General features: G+C 45.5%; 1 protein-coding gene across 3 annotated transcripts in view; it reads right to left on the reverse strand.

The window, feature by feature from the left end:
• TNPO1 (transportin 1) overlaps positions 1 to 15,283 on the reverse strand; it is a 542,580-nt gene that overhangs the window by 269,614 nt on the left and 257,683 nt on the right. For all 3 annotated transcript variants that reach the window (XR_014225578.1, XM_082265499.1, XM_082265498.1), the window contains exon 5: positions 5,035 to 5,168. Coding sequence is in view for 2 of the 3 variants with exons in the window: in XM_082265499.1 (XP_082121625.1) it covers positions 5,035 to 5,168 (134 nt within the window). In the remaining variant the exon portion in view is untranslated. The remainder of the gene's footprint in view (positions 1 to 5,034; positions 5,169 to 15,283) is intronic.

Raw genomic sequence — 15,283 nt, forward strand, 5'->3', positions numbered from 1 at the left:
CTAGCAGGCATCCTGACAGGAGCCAAGTGTGTCTGAGGAATGCCCAAAGGACTAAAAACCCCTTACTGTGCCAGCAATATGGAGAAGCAACTGCTCTGTAATCTGTCTTCAGCGAGTGAAACTTCTGGGAAGAAGTGACCAAACAAGCACTAGAGGCCGAGCCCGCACTATGCCATAGACTATAGATAGGAAGCACGGGGAAAATGGCTGCTGCCCATACAGCGCAGCCTGCCCACACTTAAGATGGCGCCCGAAAACGGTGTTAAGCACTCAGGAAGGCAATAAAATGGCTGCTGCCCTTACACTGATGCAGCCTCATCCCCACACTTAAAATGGCGGCTGAAAATGGCGCCAAGCGTTCAGGAGCCCAAGGAATGATGCCACCGCAGGGATCCACTTCAATGGACCCTCCCAAGACAAGGTAACAGTTTCACACCCCATTCCCCAGACGTTAGACGCCACTACAGCACCCCTAGCGGGAGCAGGGAGGTGCAGGACCTGTCCTGACAGGCCAGGGGGATCTTTCAGAGGACACAGCCCTGTTATCCCCAGGAGTGGGCCCACATCACCTCAGATGTCTGTCCCAGGGACATAGGGGCGTTGCATCACTCACCATACTATGGACCTTGGGCTCTGCTCCAAGGCAGCTCACCTCCCACTCTGAGTGGGGGTGCTGCCAGACAGAAAAGGGTACGCTGCAACTTAGGGCGTTTCAGGATGATGCGTCCCGGTGAAGCATCTGCTTGCAGGCTCGTCCCCATCCGTCGGGGCTCCTTCGTGGCGAGGCCTCAGCAGACCACAACCTGCTCACACTCGTTGACCAGGCTGGGAGACAGTAAGGATCTAGATTATCCAGTGCGAAACCTCAGCCCGGCTGTCGCTCTAGTTCACCAGGAGGATCCCCCTGACACTAGCCAACGATAGTGAGTAAAGAGAAATAAAAGTAAAACACTTCCAAAAAGACAAAAACTGAGACCGAATTCCCAGCAGGGAACCTAAGTCCTACTCCTAAACTAGGCAGCAAGAAACTGATCTGTGAGCACAGTGTGTCAGGGGTTATGTGTGTAGGACAGCCCCTATAGGCATGGGTAAAGTAAGACAGTGCGCTGATTGGATTGTGGAAAGCTGCAACCTTCGAACCAGTGTGTGGTGAAATGAATAAGGAATGTGTGTATCAAGTGCGCTAACCAATCAAATGCGTGAAATATTGGAACAAAAATGTGTGAAACGTGCACTGGTTGGGAAGGGGTCTGGAATAAATCCAAGCGAATAACCCTATATAGTGTTCACTAAAGTGAAATAAATGAATGTTCTGCCTGTTGCTATAACAAGCTGAATAATTAATGAGATAGTATTTAAACACAAATGATGGAGTGCAACCACAAACGTGTAGCAAATTATGTTGTAACAACAAAAAAGAAAATAGTGACAAACAGTCCCAAATAACACACAAATTAAATAGATAAAAAGTCCAAGTAAAAAGTGTCCGTGATAGAAGCAGCTGAACTGGAATGTGAAAGCATGGCGAACTATGTTCAATATCCCCCCACCTCAAGAGCCAAGCTTCTTACCAGAAAGATGAATGATATGGGCATATATGTATAAAGATCCACTCCAAAGATCACAAGCCAATGAAGAGGAAAATGAGTTAGTCCACCCCTGCCTCCCACTCAGGAGGGGTGGAGAGAGGTGAGCCTCTTACCAAATATATATGTATGGAGAGCTGTAAAACGGACGAATACTCCTTTCCTTTTCAGGACGTGATGATGGATCAATCCCTGGTGGGTAATCGTTGCTCTTGTCCTCAAAATAAATTGGGAAAGAAGAGGGACCGCCGATAGTGTATTATCTTTAAACCGTTTATTGATAAAGGTAAGATTGCACTTACATAGGGTCAAGAAGATACAGGCTTTCGGTCACCCCCACAGGATTTCTGAAAACAGCAGTCGCCTGCAGTGCGGACCGCCGTATTACATAGTGAGTAATGATGCGGCGCCTCCTCTCTAAGGCGCCGCATCATCACTCACTACGTAATACGGCGTTCCGCACTGCAGGCGACCGCTGTTTTCAGAAATCCCATGGGGGTGACCGAAAGCCTGTATCTTCTTGACCCTATGTAAGTGCAATCTTACCTTTATTAATAAACGGTTTAAAGAAAATACACCATCGGCGGTCCCTCTTCTTTCTGCATTTATTTTGACAAGAGCAGTGACTACCCACCAGGGATTGATCCATCATCACTTCCTGAAAAGGAAAGGAGTATTCGTCCGTTTTACAGCTCTCCATACATATATATTTGGTAAGAGGCTCACCTCTCTCCACCCCTCCCGAGTGGGAGGCAGGGTTGGACTAACTCCTTTTCCTCTTCTTTGGCTTGTGATCTTTGGAGTGGATCTTTAGCTTGGCTCTAGAGGTGGTGGGATATTGAACATAGTTCACCCGGCTTCCACATTCCAGTTCAGCTGCTTCTATCACGGACACTTTTTACTTGGACTTTTGATCTATTTAACTTTTGTGTTATTTGGGACTGTTTCTGTCAGGATTTTGTTTTTTGTTGTTACAACATAATTTGCTACACGTTTGTGGTTGCACTCATCATGTGTTTAAATACTATCTCAATTATTTAGCTTATTATAGCAACAGGCAGAACATTCATTTATTTCACTTTAGTGAACACTATATAGGGTTATTCGCTTGGATTTATTCCAGACCCCTTCCCAACCAGTGCACATTTCACACATTTTTGTTCCAATATTTCACGCATTTGATTGGTTAGCGCACCTGATACACACATTCCTTAGCCCCTATAGGCATGCCAAGTGAAAGCTTTCACTGCCTAGTCTACTCTTGTAGAGGGCGCATAACCCACTGGTGAAGAAACATTGAAGAGCTGCGTCTGTCAGAGGACGCAAGAGAAATAATATTTAAAATAAAAAAAAAAAAAAAAAAAAAAAAAAATCGCACAAGTGATCAAACACCACCAAAAGAAAGCTCCATTTGTGGGGGGAAAAAAAAGGACATTTTATTTGGGTACAGCATCACACGACTGGGTAGTTGTCAGTTAAATTAACGCAGTGCAGTATCACAAAAAACGGCCTGGTCATTAGGGGAGTAAAACCTTCCGGTCCAGAAGTGGTTAGGGCTCCTTGGGGGGGCAAGGGGGCTCCTGCGGCCAGCCACATAACACATCACTCAACCCCCCGGGAGGGATAAATCACCTTTTTTTTTTTCTCCAGCTAAATCTTCATTGGAACCAAAAGGTTTGAGGTTTCATATTTCTCCTTTGTTTGAGCAGATGAATTATCAGATATATTGGACTGGTGTGGTAAAATATACCTCCTGAAGAAGCCTACAAGTTGGCGAAACATGTCGGGATTAAAATACCACAAGTAAAACCTCCTATAATATCTGTATGACTACTCAGGATCAAATTGTTCAATGTTTTTAAATGTTTATACTGGCAAACAAAACTGTAGGCCAGTCCACGATAACCCCTTCCACTAATTTAGTAAAAATTTAGTGCTGAGAGCATGATTATAAACACAGAGGGGTGGGACTTGTGTCCCTCAACGGACGTTAAGAGCAGAAACTGGGGACCGCTGACATCTTAACCCCTTTGTGCCAGCGTCTCTCAGTCCTTTAAGAGGATTCAGGGGGGCTTATGATCATGCGACCGCTATGATTGGCTGTCACGTAGATCGCATAACCAAGAGCTTTGTTACCTTCCATTAATTCTGCCGGAAGCGCACTTTCGGCACAGCTGTCTCTACTAATTGGTATGCAAATATGTGCCCTTGGGGCCAATGCCCACCCCCAGAGTGGCTGCAAATTTGCATACTGTTGGCCCCTAAGAAATTAAAGACAGCAGCCTGCAAGGGCCCAAAGCTAGCAACAGATGGGGGCGCAATGTCCAAGTGGTAAGAATTGTGAATAATTTCAAATCTGGAACAGTTATTTCATACCAAACTGCCCAAGAACCTCTCAGAGGTCTAGCTGAATGCACCTTGAGAAACGTAAAAGCCAATCCTAAGGATCAAAAGCTTGGATGCTGGTCTGCCTGAGCCACCTGGAGAACGTGGAACAAGCAGCCAGCGCTCCCTTACAGGGACAATCTGGAACAATAGAGAAATTGAGATTTCTAAAAGAAGCAGTGGTTGATAGGTATTTTGGTGAACTGGAGCCAGACTGAGGGAAAGAAGAAAGATGTACTGAAGCTAAAAGGAGGAAATTACCTTCAGCAAGAAGTTCTGGGTCCCAACACCTTTTCCCTATGCAAAACCAAAAAGGGTTCCATGCATAATAGTGCCACTATAGTTCAGACATTTACCTTAAATAGGCGATGGTTACAACAAGTAAAGCCCGGTTCATATATATGACCTTTTGAACGCATCCAATTTGCATAATATGTGAACCGAACAGCTTTCAATAGAGCCGTTTCACATTTGTCCGGGGTGGCTGCGGTCCGCTTTTAAGAGTCCTGTGCATTTCTCAGTCTGGTTCAGGTGCACTTTCAAGTAAAAATTTGCACGTGAACCAGTACAAAATCTGTACCGTAACCTTTTTTTTAAAACCGCGCTGAAACCAAGCCAAGACATATGTGAACAGAGCTTTAAGAGGGGAACATCTCTATTGGGTGCAAATGGCAGTTTATGAAGCAAGAACCAAATTCTAATCAAGGAGTGGTCTCTGAAAGACTAGAGAAGGCAGGAACCTGCCCTTGCATGGCCACCCTCTAGGGCACTAGCACAATGGCACTGGATGAGGTTATACTGGGCTGGCCTACAATTTGTTTGCCAGTGTCTAATCTTGTAAAGGGTAGTGTCCCCCCAAAGGTTAAAACTTTGTGTCCCCCAATAAATAGGCATGAATGCTTGTGTGCATAATATAGGCACAGATTTTTTTTTAAAAAACAAATGAGCACAATTACATCACATTATGCAGAGAATTAAAAAGACAATGTCCTGGCAGCCTGTTAAATAGAATGGGATGCAGTACAGTCAAATATCACACGGTCACAAAGAGAAAAAAATTTACCTTATTTTTGGACTACTGTGTTTGAAAAACTGCAAAAACTTGGGAATCATAACATTAAGCGGTCTTTCCAATACATCACTGTCTAAAATTTCAGCAGAGTCTTCACAGATTTTCTGAAGGGCTCCAAAAGCTCCCTGAGGCCAGAAAAAAAATAAAAAATAAATAGCACTACATGGAAATTTTTCGTAAAGGAAAATAATCAACAAAATTGATTGAATGCAAATATGGAAGCTTAGGAATTGTTACCAGTAAACAAAGATGCATCTCACATTAACACAGGGCTGGATAATTCTGTCACCAGGTCACCATGGCGACCTAAGAAAAACCCCTTCAACTACATTGAGAACATGCCAGAAGTTCTATAGTTACATAGTGAGGTTGCAAAAAAAAAAAAAAAAAAAAAAAGACATGAGCCCATCCAGTTCAACCAGAGTGTTTTATGTCAATAGTACATTTTAAACCCCTGTATGTTGTGGTAGTTAAGGTGCCCATCAAATCATTTTTTGAAACTATCGATGCTCCCCGCTGACACCACTGCTTGTGGAAGAGAATTTCACATCTTTGTCGCTCTAACGGTATAGAACCCTTCAAGCAATTGAAGGTTAAACCACTTTTCTTCTAAATTTTAGTGAATGGCCACGAGTCCTTTTATATTCCCTTTCGCTAAATAGTTTGTTCAAAATGCTAGGGTCGCCAGTACGGTATTGATATCATATCCCCTCTCAAGCGTCTCTTCTCCAGAGAGAATAAGTTCAATGCTTGTAGTCTTTCCTTACAGTGCAGATCCTCTAGTCCCTTTATTAGCTTTGTTGCCCTTCTCTGGACTCTCTCCTGTTCTAGCACATCCTTCCTGAGGACTGGTGCCCAGAACTGGACAGCATACTCGAGATGCGGCCGGACCAGAGTCTTGTAGATTGGGAGAATTATTGTTTTATCTCTGGAGCAAATCTCTTTATTATGATTGCCAGTATTTTGTTGGCTTTGCCTGCAGCAGCTTGGCATTGCATGCTACTGCTGAGCTTTTCATCTACTAGTTCCCCCAGGTCCTTTTCCATCTTAGATTCCCCCAAAGGCTCTCCCCCAAGTGAGTAACTTGCATTTGTATTTCTTGCACCCAAATACATTACCTTACATTTTCCAATATTAAACCTCATTTGCCATGTAGATGCCCACCCCATTTTGTTCAGGTCTTCATGTAAGGTTTTCACATTCTGCGTAGACGTTATTGCCCTGCTTAATTTAGTATCGTCCGCAAATACAGAGATTGAGCTTTTTATCCCATGCTCTAGGTCATTTATGAATTAAATAGGATTGGTCCCAGGACAGATCCTTGGGGGACCCCACTTCACACCAGGCCATATCCAATACTCACCACCCTTTGAACTCGCTCCTGAAGCCAGCTTTTAATCCAGGTACTCACCCTATGGTCCATACCTACATACCTTAGTTTTTCCAGTAAATATTTGTGGGTAACTGAATTAAATGCCTTTGCAAAATGCAGATACACCACATCCACAGGCCTTCCTTTATCTAGATGGCAGCTCACTTCTTCATAGAAGGTTAATAGATTGGTCTGGCAAAAGCTATTTTTGATGAATCCATGCTTAACACTACTAATGATATAGTTTTCATTACTAAAGTCTTCTATATAGTACCTTCTCATCCCCTTCAATATCTTATGTAGAGATTTCACCATTGGAGAGTCTGGTGTCCGTCTGCCAACACCCCAATATCAGGTTAAACCAACTGTTCCCCCAAAGGAGTGGGAATTTTAAAGTCAGGTGTGATACCAATTGTAAAAAATGAGATTTTATTTTATCATATTAAAATAGCTGGAAGTAGCGTACAGTCAATAAAAGCAAGACAAATACAATGAGCTAAACCACAATCATGAAAATATGCATCCTGATGTTATAAAACATAAGTTGTACATATTGGCTCCAAATCATCTGATGCGTTTCAGGTTGCTATTCTTTCATCAGGGGTATATATGATATGGAAATTACATAGTTTCATTTACTTCAGTTAAGAAAATATAACATTTTAACAATCATCATGAAAGATCACACATTATGCTAAAATGCCATCTGGTAATCAGGTATCTACCAGTCTGGGGTGAGGGGCAGTCAGCCATAGAATGGTAATGAACAAATATAGAGGGGCCCCCACTGGGGTGATGAACGAGGAGGAACAAAGAAAACAAAAAGAAGTAGATAGACCAAAGACGATATACCCATATTTTTCCATGATCCCCAATACCAGAGACAACTGATGTAGTGGGGATGCTCGTAAGAAACGGTAGAAAAATGTATTGAATAAGAAAGATATATTTAGCAAACTATCGAGTCACATATCACATAGATACATGAATCTCTGAGTGAGCTGACTTACATTATCATATTAATATTAGATCTCATGAGAGATATGGAGGGGTCCAGAGAGAATATGCCCACAGTGGTTTAAAGCTCCTTAATGGGATCCAGTCCCGTATGGCCCCGGTAAACAATCCCTCAGGAACAACTAAAAGTGGGCAAGAAGAAAAATAGAACAGTAAATCCCATTTTAAGTGGAACAAACAAAAAATAAGCTTGTAATAAGTGTATACCATGCTTTCCTCTGACTGCAGTGTCCACTCTACCCTCAGATACTGCTCTGTGGAAGCAGACCTGAGGGTTCTAATATAGCACCCGAACCTGCGCACCATGTGGCTGCATAGCGCAGGCGTGGGAGTATATCCAATGGGATCAGCCGGCCTGTGGAGCGCACAGCGGAGAATCCACATCCGAAGAAGGGGCGGTGTGCCATGCATTCCACCACCTCCGACGCACAGCAGCGGCGCTGGGCCAGGAAACCACACTGCCAATGAATGACGGATGGCATCATCTTCAGCGATACAAGGGGAGGCCGAATCCAGGGGCTGATGCCACTACGAAAGGCAACCCCTACGTGCGCCGGGTGGAAAAAATGGGGAAAAAAAAAAAAAAAAGAGGAGAGGAGAGGAGTAGGAGAAAAAAATAAATGGTAAAAAACTGTCCTTTAGCAGTAGGTCCCCTAAAAAAAGAAAAAATTATATGAAAGAAAATTTAAGTGGCAACTCATCCCTCTGCATCAGCTCCGCACAGACAAGATGGTCAGAATCCATGACTGATTGATGGATCATTCTATAGGGTCTGTTGTGTCTCCCTTAAGAGGTTGGCTATAGGCCTAAGCATGGCCACATCGCTATCTCCAATTAACTGGTTATATTTATGACAAAAAAGGGATCAGGCGCCTAGGACCTTATTGAAATTATTCAAAGCAAACAAGGGAATAAAAAAGTGCTGCTAATCTACTGCAGATATGCTACATAAAGATAAGGGGGTAAAATGATCAGAGCAAATTTAGGTGATTCCAAACAATCTGAAAAGGTGCTGCTGCACTAATTTAAATAGCTAATTGTGCCAATGTATACATGTGTAAAATTTAAAAAAAGTGCTAATGTGCCAATGAATGATTATACATGTAATGAAAAACAAATGTTATTGGTTAAAGGAAAAGTGCAAGTGCAGTATTGTAAAAACCCAATTATCCTAAAAAGTGCAAGTGCAGTGTTGTTCAGTGAACAAATAGCTGAATGAGAACCAACCAGTATCCTAAGAAAGACTGTGCAATGATCACTATAAAAATGTCTTTGAATAAATCAATACTCAATAAAAAAAATCAATAATCAAGGAATAGTCCATGAAGAAATGGACTATTGTGAAAAAAGTGCAATTGGTGCCAAGATCCAATAAATCTTAATGTTCACACGTGAAGGAATCACACCATCTGTGCTCAGTTTCCACCAAATGTGACTCACCGGATATGGAGCTGATCAAATTATAGACCAGCAATCGGGCTTAATTCTTGCCCAGTATGATGGTTATGGCTTCTAATCCTTCATGAGTTTGTGATCTTCCAAATAGTACAGGATGAGGGGATGAGGGTAGTGAATAAAAGGAAAAAGAATAACCCAAATAGTGAAATTCCGTATAAATTTACATTCTTTAATATAAGGTTACACTTCCATAATCCTGTGTCACCCTTACACTAGGAATCTCTGCTTTTAAAATTCCTATGCTCCGGCTGTGTAGATACGAGCCGCGAGCATAGAGAGTAGTCCGTGTGGCCTTTCCTCGGCGTCCTAGCTCCACCCAACTAGTTTTGTCATTCGACGTCTTCCCGGAGCGATCATTGGCACATTAGCACTTTAAATTCAGCAGCAGCACCTTTCAGATTGTTGGGAATAACAAATTTGCGCTATCATTTTACCCCCTAACTGGTTATATTATTCACGGAGTTGCAGATTCCCTAATATAGAGACTATATGTGTAGCCAATTATCTTGCGATTATAGTCATGTACATACATGTATAAAGAAATAGATTGCATACATATTATCTCCTTTAGAACAATCCACGGGTATAACCGGGAACACATAAGAATAAGGATCTAGTACTGTTGAAGTTGGGTATGTACGTTGGAAAAGTATCGACCGCACTTCAGCATAGAAGGCAAATGACTTTAATAAAAAATATCCAATGTAACAGACATAATGGACATAATCAGGTTATAACTAAGCAAATTTATTTGTCAGACGTCCCTTGTTGCCTGTTAGGTCCATGTCGTCTGTTACATTGGATATTTTTATTCAATAAAGTTCTTTGATTGCCTTCTATGCCACAGTGTGGTCGATACTTTTGTTATGCTTGGTGTTGCTCGGACTGCGGACTGGACATGCATCCGACTAAGGCTTTTATTGCTTCCACCGGCTATCGTTCTATTGATGTACATTAGAAAGACTATATATTTCTCCAGCCCTATGATATAAAACCTTGAAGAAAGGGACAAAAACTGATTGCGTCATTTAGACCAGGAGGGGAGGTGGCGTCCAACGACACTATCCAACATGTTTGACGCAGGAAGAGTATCTTGTTCCAGTGACTTGCCCTTCCACTCAGATGAACGCAATCTAATTCCAGGAACTTGACCTTGGGAAAGGTTCCTAGGTGTACATCCCTAACGTGACTCTCAAAGGGAAGATCCGGTGTGGTGGTTTTCATACTAAGTATACGTCTGTAAATTATTTTATGAGATTCTAATTTGGTCTTCCCTACGTAGACGCAGCCACAAGAGCACGATAGAAGATAGACACGAATAGGTTTGCAATTGGAAAAATAGAATTTTTGTAAGAACTTACCGTAAAATGATTTCCTCTTGACAGTCGCCGCCCACTCATTCGTTCTGCACGTCTGGGTATTGGCCTTCTCCATAGGAGTAAGCTAGGCAGAAGATTTTGTTAGAAATAATCACAAAACCTTTGTATAGACACACCTACAGGGGGCTGTCCTTCTGGTCAATACACCCAGCTAGCCTCATTCCCAATTCAGTTTGGTAGCAAGCAGTACAGAGATCCATGAACCCCAAAAGAGGGGCGGGGGCGGCGACTGTCAGAGGACTCAGAGAAAAGAATTTTACGGTAAGTTTTTACAAAAATTCTATTTTCTCTTATGTCCTCTGACAGTCGCCGCCCACTCATTCATTCTGCACGTCTGGCACGTCCCAAAGCAGTGTAGATGTGAGGGGTGGGAAAAACGCAACCGTCAAAGAGGCAACGCAGCACCCAGGGCAGAGAAAATAATCTTTTCTGAGCCAGAAAACTGAACAACAAAGCTCAAAAGGAGCGAACTCAGGAAAACAAAGAAAGAAACCTCAACAGGAGGAGACAGGTAAAAAAACTGAATATTTGTAAAATCTTACCGTAAAATTCCTTTCTCCGAGTCCTCCGACAGTCGCCGCCCCTCATAAGTCATCACTATTGGGTAGGGATGCACCGAAATTTCGGCCACCGAAATTATCGGCCGAAAATGAGCCTCTCTCATTTCGGCCGATAATGGGTTAACGGTGCCGAAATTAATACGGCCGCTGTGAGGAAGGAGGAGGGCGCAGCGCAGGTTTTAAAAGTTCCGCCTCTGGCCGGCCGCCCGCCTCTCAATGATGTCCCTGTTACTATGATCTCTGCATTAGTGAATGGACATACCAGGCAGGAGGGCGGGGCGAGCGGCCGCTAATACATAGTACTATGTGATCCTTCCTGTCAGCTCAGCGGGACTATGACTATGTGTGAATGAGATCTGATCTGACCTGACACCGGGCGGGGGGGCGGGTTGGAGCGGCCGCTATTAGCTGTAACTATGTGAGCCTTTCACTTCCTTGTCAGCGGAGATACATGCCTGACAAGGAAGTGAAGGGCTTGCATAGTTACAGCTAATAGCGGCCGCTCCAACCCGCCCCCCTGCCCGGTGTCAGGTCAGATCAGATCTCATTCACACATAGTCATAGTCCCGCTGAGCTGACAGGAAGGATCACATAGTACTATGTATTAGCGGCCGCTCGCCCCGCCCTCCTGCCCGGACTGTCAGGGAATTGAAGAGAAGTGAGCGGCTCATAGTGACAGCTATTAGAGGCCGCTCGCCCGCCCGGTGTGTCAGTTCATTCATGGACAGATCCTAGTAGTAGTGACATCACCGGGAGGCGGGCGGCCGGCCAGAGGGGGGACTTTTGAATAATGGACACAGTGACCGGAGGAGCTGAGTGAGTTGGAGAGGGACGCTGAGGCTGAGAGAGGAGGGGGGAGGGGTGATAGCTGAGGCAGCTTACCATTGGTATTTGTATTAATTATGCAGCATGAGGGGGTTAATGTATTGTCACTGATGCATTAGTGACCGACCAGTGGCAGGTAATTAACCCCTTTGTGCTGCATTAGTGCAACCAGTATCAGTGCAACCAGTGTTAATTAACACTGATACTGGTTGCACTAATGCAGCACAAAAGGGTTAATTACCTGCCACTGGTCGGTCACTAATGCATTAGTGACAATACATTAACCCCCTCATGCTGCATAATAGAAATACCATTGGTAAATAAATTAACCTCTTGCCAACCCGTCACAGTACATATACTGTGACAGGGTGGCAGCGACAGGTGTACGTTGCTGCCTGTTTTTTGGTGTATGCCCCTCTTCTATCTATTTTAATTTTTTTTTGGGGAAAGTCATTTTCGGTTTCGGTTTTCGGCCAATGGCATCCTGCATTTTCGGTTTCGGTCCAAAATTTTCATTTCGGTGCATCCCTACTATTGGGTATTGACTTACGCTCCGCAGGAGTAGCTAGGCATAAGACTTAAATCAAAAGAACAAAAGCATTTAGCATAGACACACCCATGGGGGCTGTCCCACTAGTCAATACCCCCCTGCAGCAATCCCTCCCAACTCAGTTTGGTAGAATAGCAGTAGGTGTACAAGAAAACCCCAAAAGAGGGGCGGGGGCGGCGACTGTCGGAGGACTCAGAGAAAGGAATTTTATGGTAAGATTTTACAAAAAACGGAATTTTTGTAAAATCTTACCTGTAAAATTCCTTTGAGTCCTCCGACAGTCTCCGCCCACTTCATATTCATCACCAATGGGGTTATGTCCTTTATTCCGTAGGAGTAGCTAGGCAATAGAATATGTTAGTACAAAGACTTTTAACATATCCCACCCCCAGGGGGTGGTCCCCTCAGTACATAACCCTCCACTTCCTGTATCCAACTCAGTTTCAGTGGAATAGCAGTAGAGAGTACATCAAAACCCCAAAAGAGGGGCGGGGGCGGCGACTGTCGGAGGACTCAGAGAAAGGAATTTTACAGGTAAGATTTTACAAAAATTCCGTTTTCTCTTACGTCCTCCGACAGTCGCCGCCCACTTCATATTCATCACCAATGGGGATGTCCCAAAGCAGTGTAAACATGAGGGGTGGGAAGAACACAGCCGCGCCCAAGGCAACGCCGTCTCCCCATCAGAGAAAGGAACCTTACCAAAGGAAGGAAACCAGTTGGGCATAAGAACAAAACACTCGCTCAACAGGAGCAAGAAAACCCATGGAAAAAACAAAAATCCCAAAAAGCCAAAGAACCCGTAACAAGGGCTCTAGGAAACTGCCGCACTAAGAACCTTGCGGCCAAAGGAAGCATCAGCCGATGCCTGAACATCTACTCTGTAGAATATCGTGAAAGTGTGTACGGTCGACCAAGTCGCCGCCTCACACACCTGGGCCACAGAGGCCCCATGACGACAGGCCCAAGACGTACTCAGAGATCTGGTAGAGTGCGCCTTCACAGGTACAGGGGGAACTTTCCCCCTCAAAGCATAGGCCTGATCAATGGTCCGTCTGATCCATTAGGCGATTGTAGAAGCCGACGCCGCCATGCCCTTCCGAGGACCTCCCGGAAGGACAAACAAGGCATCCGACTTGCGAGAAGACTCAGTCGATGTGAAATAGACTCTAATCGCCCGGACAACATCCAAGGAGTGAAGCAACACCTCCGTCGGATGCTTCGGCTTCGCGCAAAGCGAAGGTTTGACAATGTCCACATTGAGATGAAAGTCCGAAACCCTTTTAGGAAGAAAAGAAGGGTTAGGTCGCAAGACCACCTTGTCCAAATGCACAACCAGACACGGAGACTTGCAGGACAAGGCTGCCAGCCCCGACACTCGACGAGTCGAGGTGATAGCCACCAAAAAGGCGACCTTCTTGGATAACAAAGACAGCGAGATCTCCCTGAACCTTTCAAAAGGAGCACGCTGCAATACGGATAGAACTAGATTCAAGTCCCAAGGGGTAAGAGGGTCCCTCCTAGGAGGGATCAGATGACGTACCCTCCGCACAAAAGTGCTAACCAAAGAATCAGATGCCACAGGCCGTCGAAAAAGAACGGCCAAAGCAGACACCTGACCCTTGATCGTGGCCAGCGCCAGACGCTGGTCAACACCCGTCTGAAGGAAGGGCAACACCCTAGACACCGAATAAGTGTCAGGAGAGAAACCCCTGGATTCGCACCAGGCAAAATACGCCTTCCAAGTACGGTAATAAACCTTCCCCGAGGAAGACTTCCTCGCATTTATTAAGGTGTGAATGAACTCAGGGGAAAGACCCCTGTTCTTCAGGACCTCGGTTTTAACAGCCAGGCCGTCAAGGCCAGCGACTGTAAAGCAGGACGGAAGATCGGTTCTTGCGACAGAAGATCTTCTCGAAGAGGCAGACGCCACGGGGCGTCGATTGCCAGATTTACGAGGTCTGCGTCCCAGGACCGGCGAGGCCAGTCCGGTGCCACAAGAATCACCGTGGTCGGTTCCGCGAAGGAACCTGGACAGCAATTGAATCGGCGGGAACGCATACATCAGTTGGTACTGATGCCACGGGGCAACCAACGCGTCCGACGCGTCTGCCCGAGGATCGCACGTCCTTGCCACGAACCGTGGTACTTTGTAGTTCAGACGAGACGCGAACAGGTCTACCTCCGGAAGACCCCACCTCGCGCACATCTGGAAGACAGCCGGGTGAAGGGACCATTCTCCCTGGTCCAGGGTTCGACGGCTCAGATAATCCGCCTGCCAAATTTTCACCCCCGGAATGTGACCTGCCGATATTGCCGGGACATGCGTCTCGGCCCAAGACAGAATCGCGGCCACTTCTCGAGCCGCCCGGGCACTCCTGGTGCCCCCTTGGTGATTGATGAAAGCCACCGCCGTGGCATTGTCCGTCTGCACCCGAACCGGGTAGCCGTGAAGATTGTCCGTCCAACGACGAAGACAGAGGAGTATCGCTCGCAGTTCCAGAACGTTGATCGGAAAGGAGGATTCCTCCGTCGACCAAACACCCTGGGTGGACAGAACGCCCAGAACACCACCCCAGCCCGACAGGCTGGCGTCCGTGGTGATCACCGTCCACGAAAGGGGACGAAAAGACTTGCCCCCCGATACTGAGGGGGATAGAAGCCACCACAGAAGATCCCTTCTGGTCTGAGAACTCAATGACATCTGGAGATCCAGAGACTGCGGACGCCCGTCCCACTTGGACAATATCTCCGCTTGGAGATCCCATGTGTGAAAGCGGGCGAAGGGAAATCGCCTCGAAAGCCGAGACCATCAATCCCAGACACCGCATGCACGTCCGAATGGATGAAGATGGAACGTCCCTGAGGGACCTGACTGCCTCCTGAAGAGCTGCGAGTTTTTCTTCAGGCAGGAAGACCTACGCCTGGACAGAGTCCAGAATCATACCCAGGTAAGAAATCCGAACCGATGGGCACAATGTCGACTTTGGAAAATCGATCGTCCAACCAAACTCCTGCAGAGTCTGCAACGTGACGGACAGATCCTTCTCCAGACTCTGGCTGGTCGCAGACCGAACCA

The sequence above is a fragment of the Pelophylax lessonae genome, assembly GCF_965119305.1.
Source record: "Pelophylax lessonae genome assembly, chromosome: 1".
In the NCBI taxonomy this organism is placed as follows: Eukaryota; Metazoa; Chordata; class Amphibia; order Anura; family Ranidae; genus Pelophylax; species Pelophylax lessonae.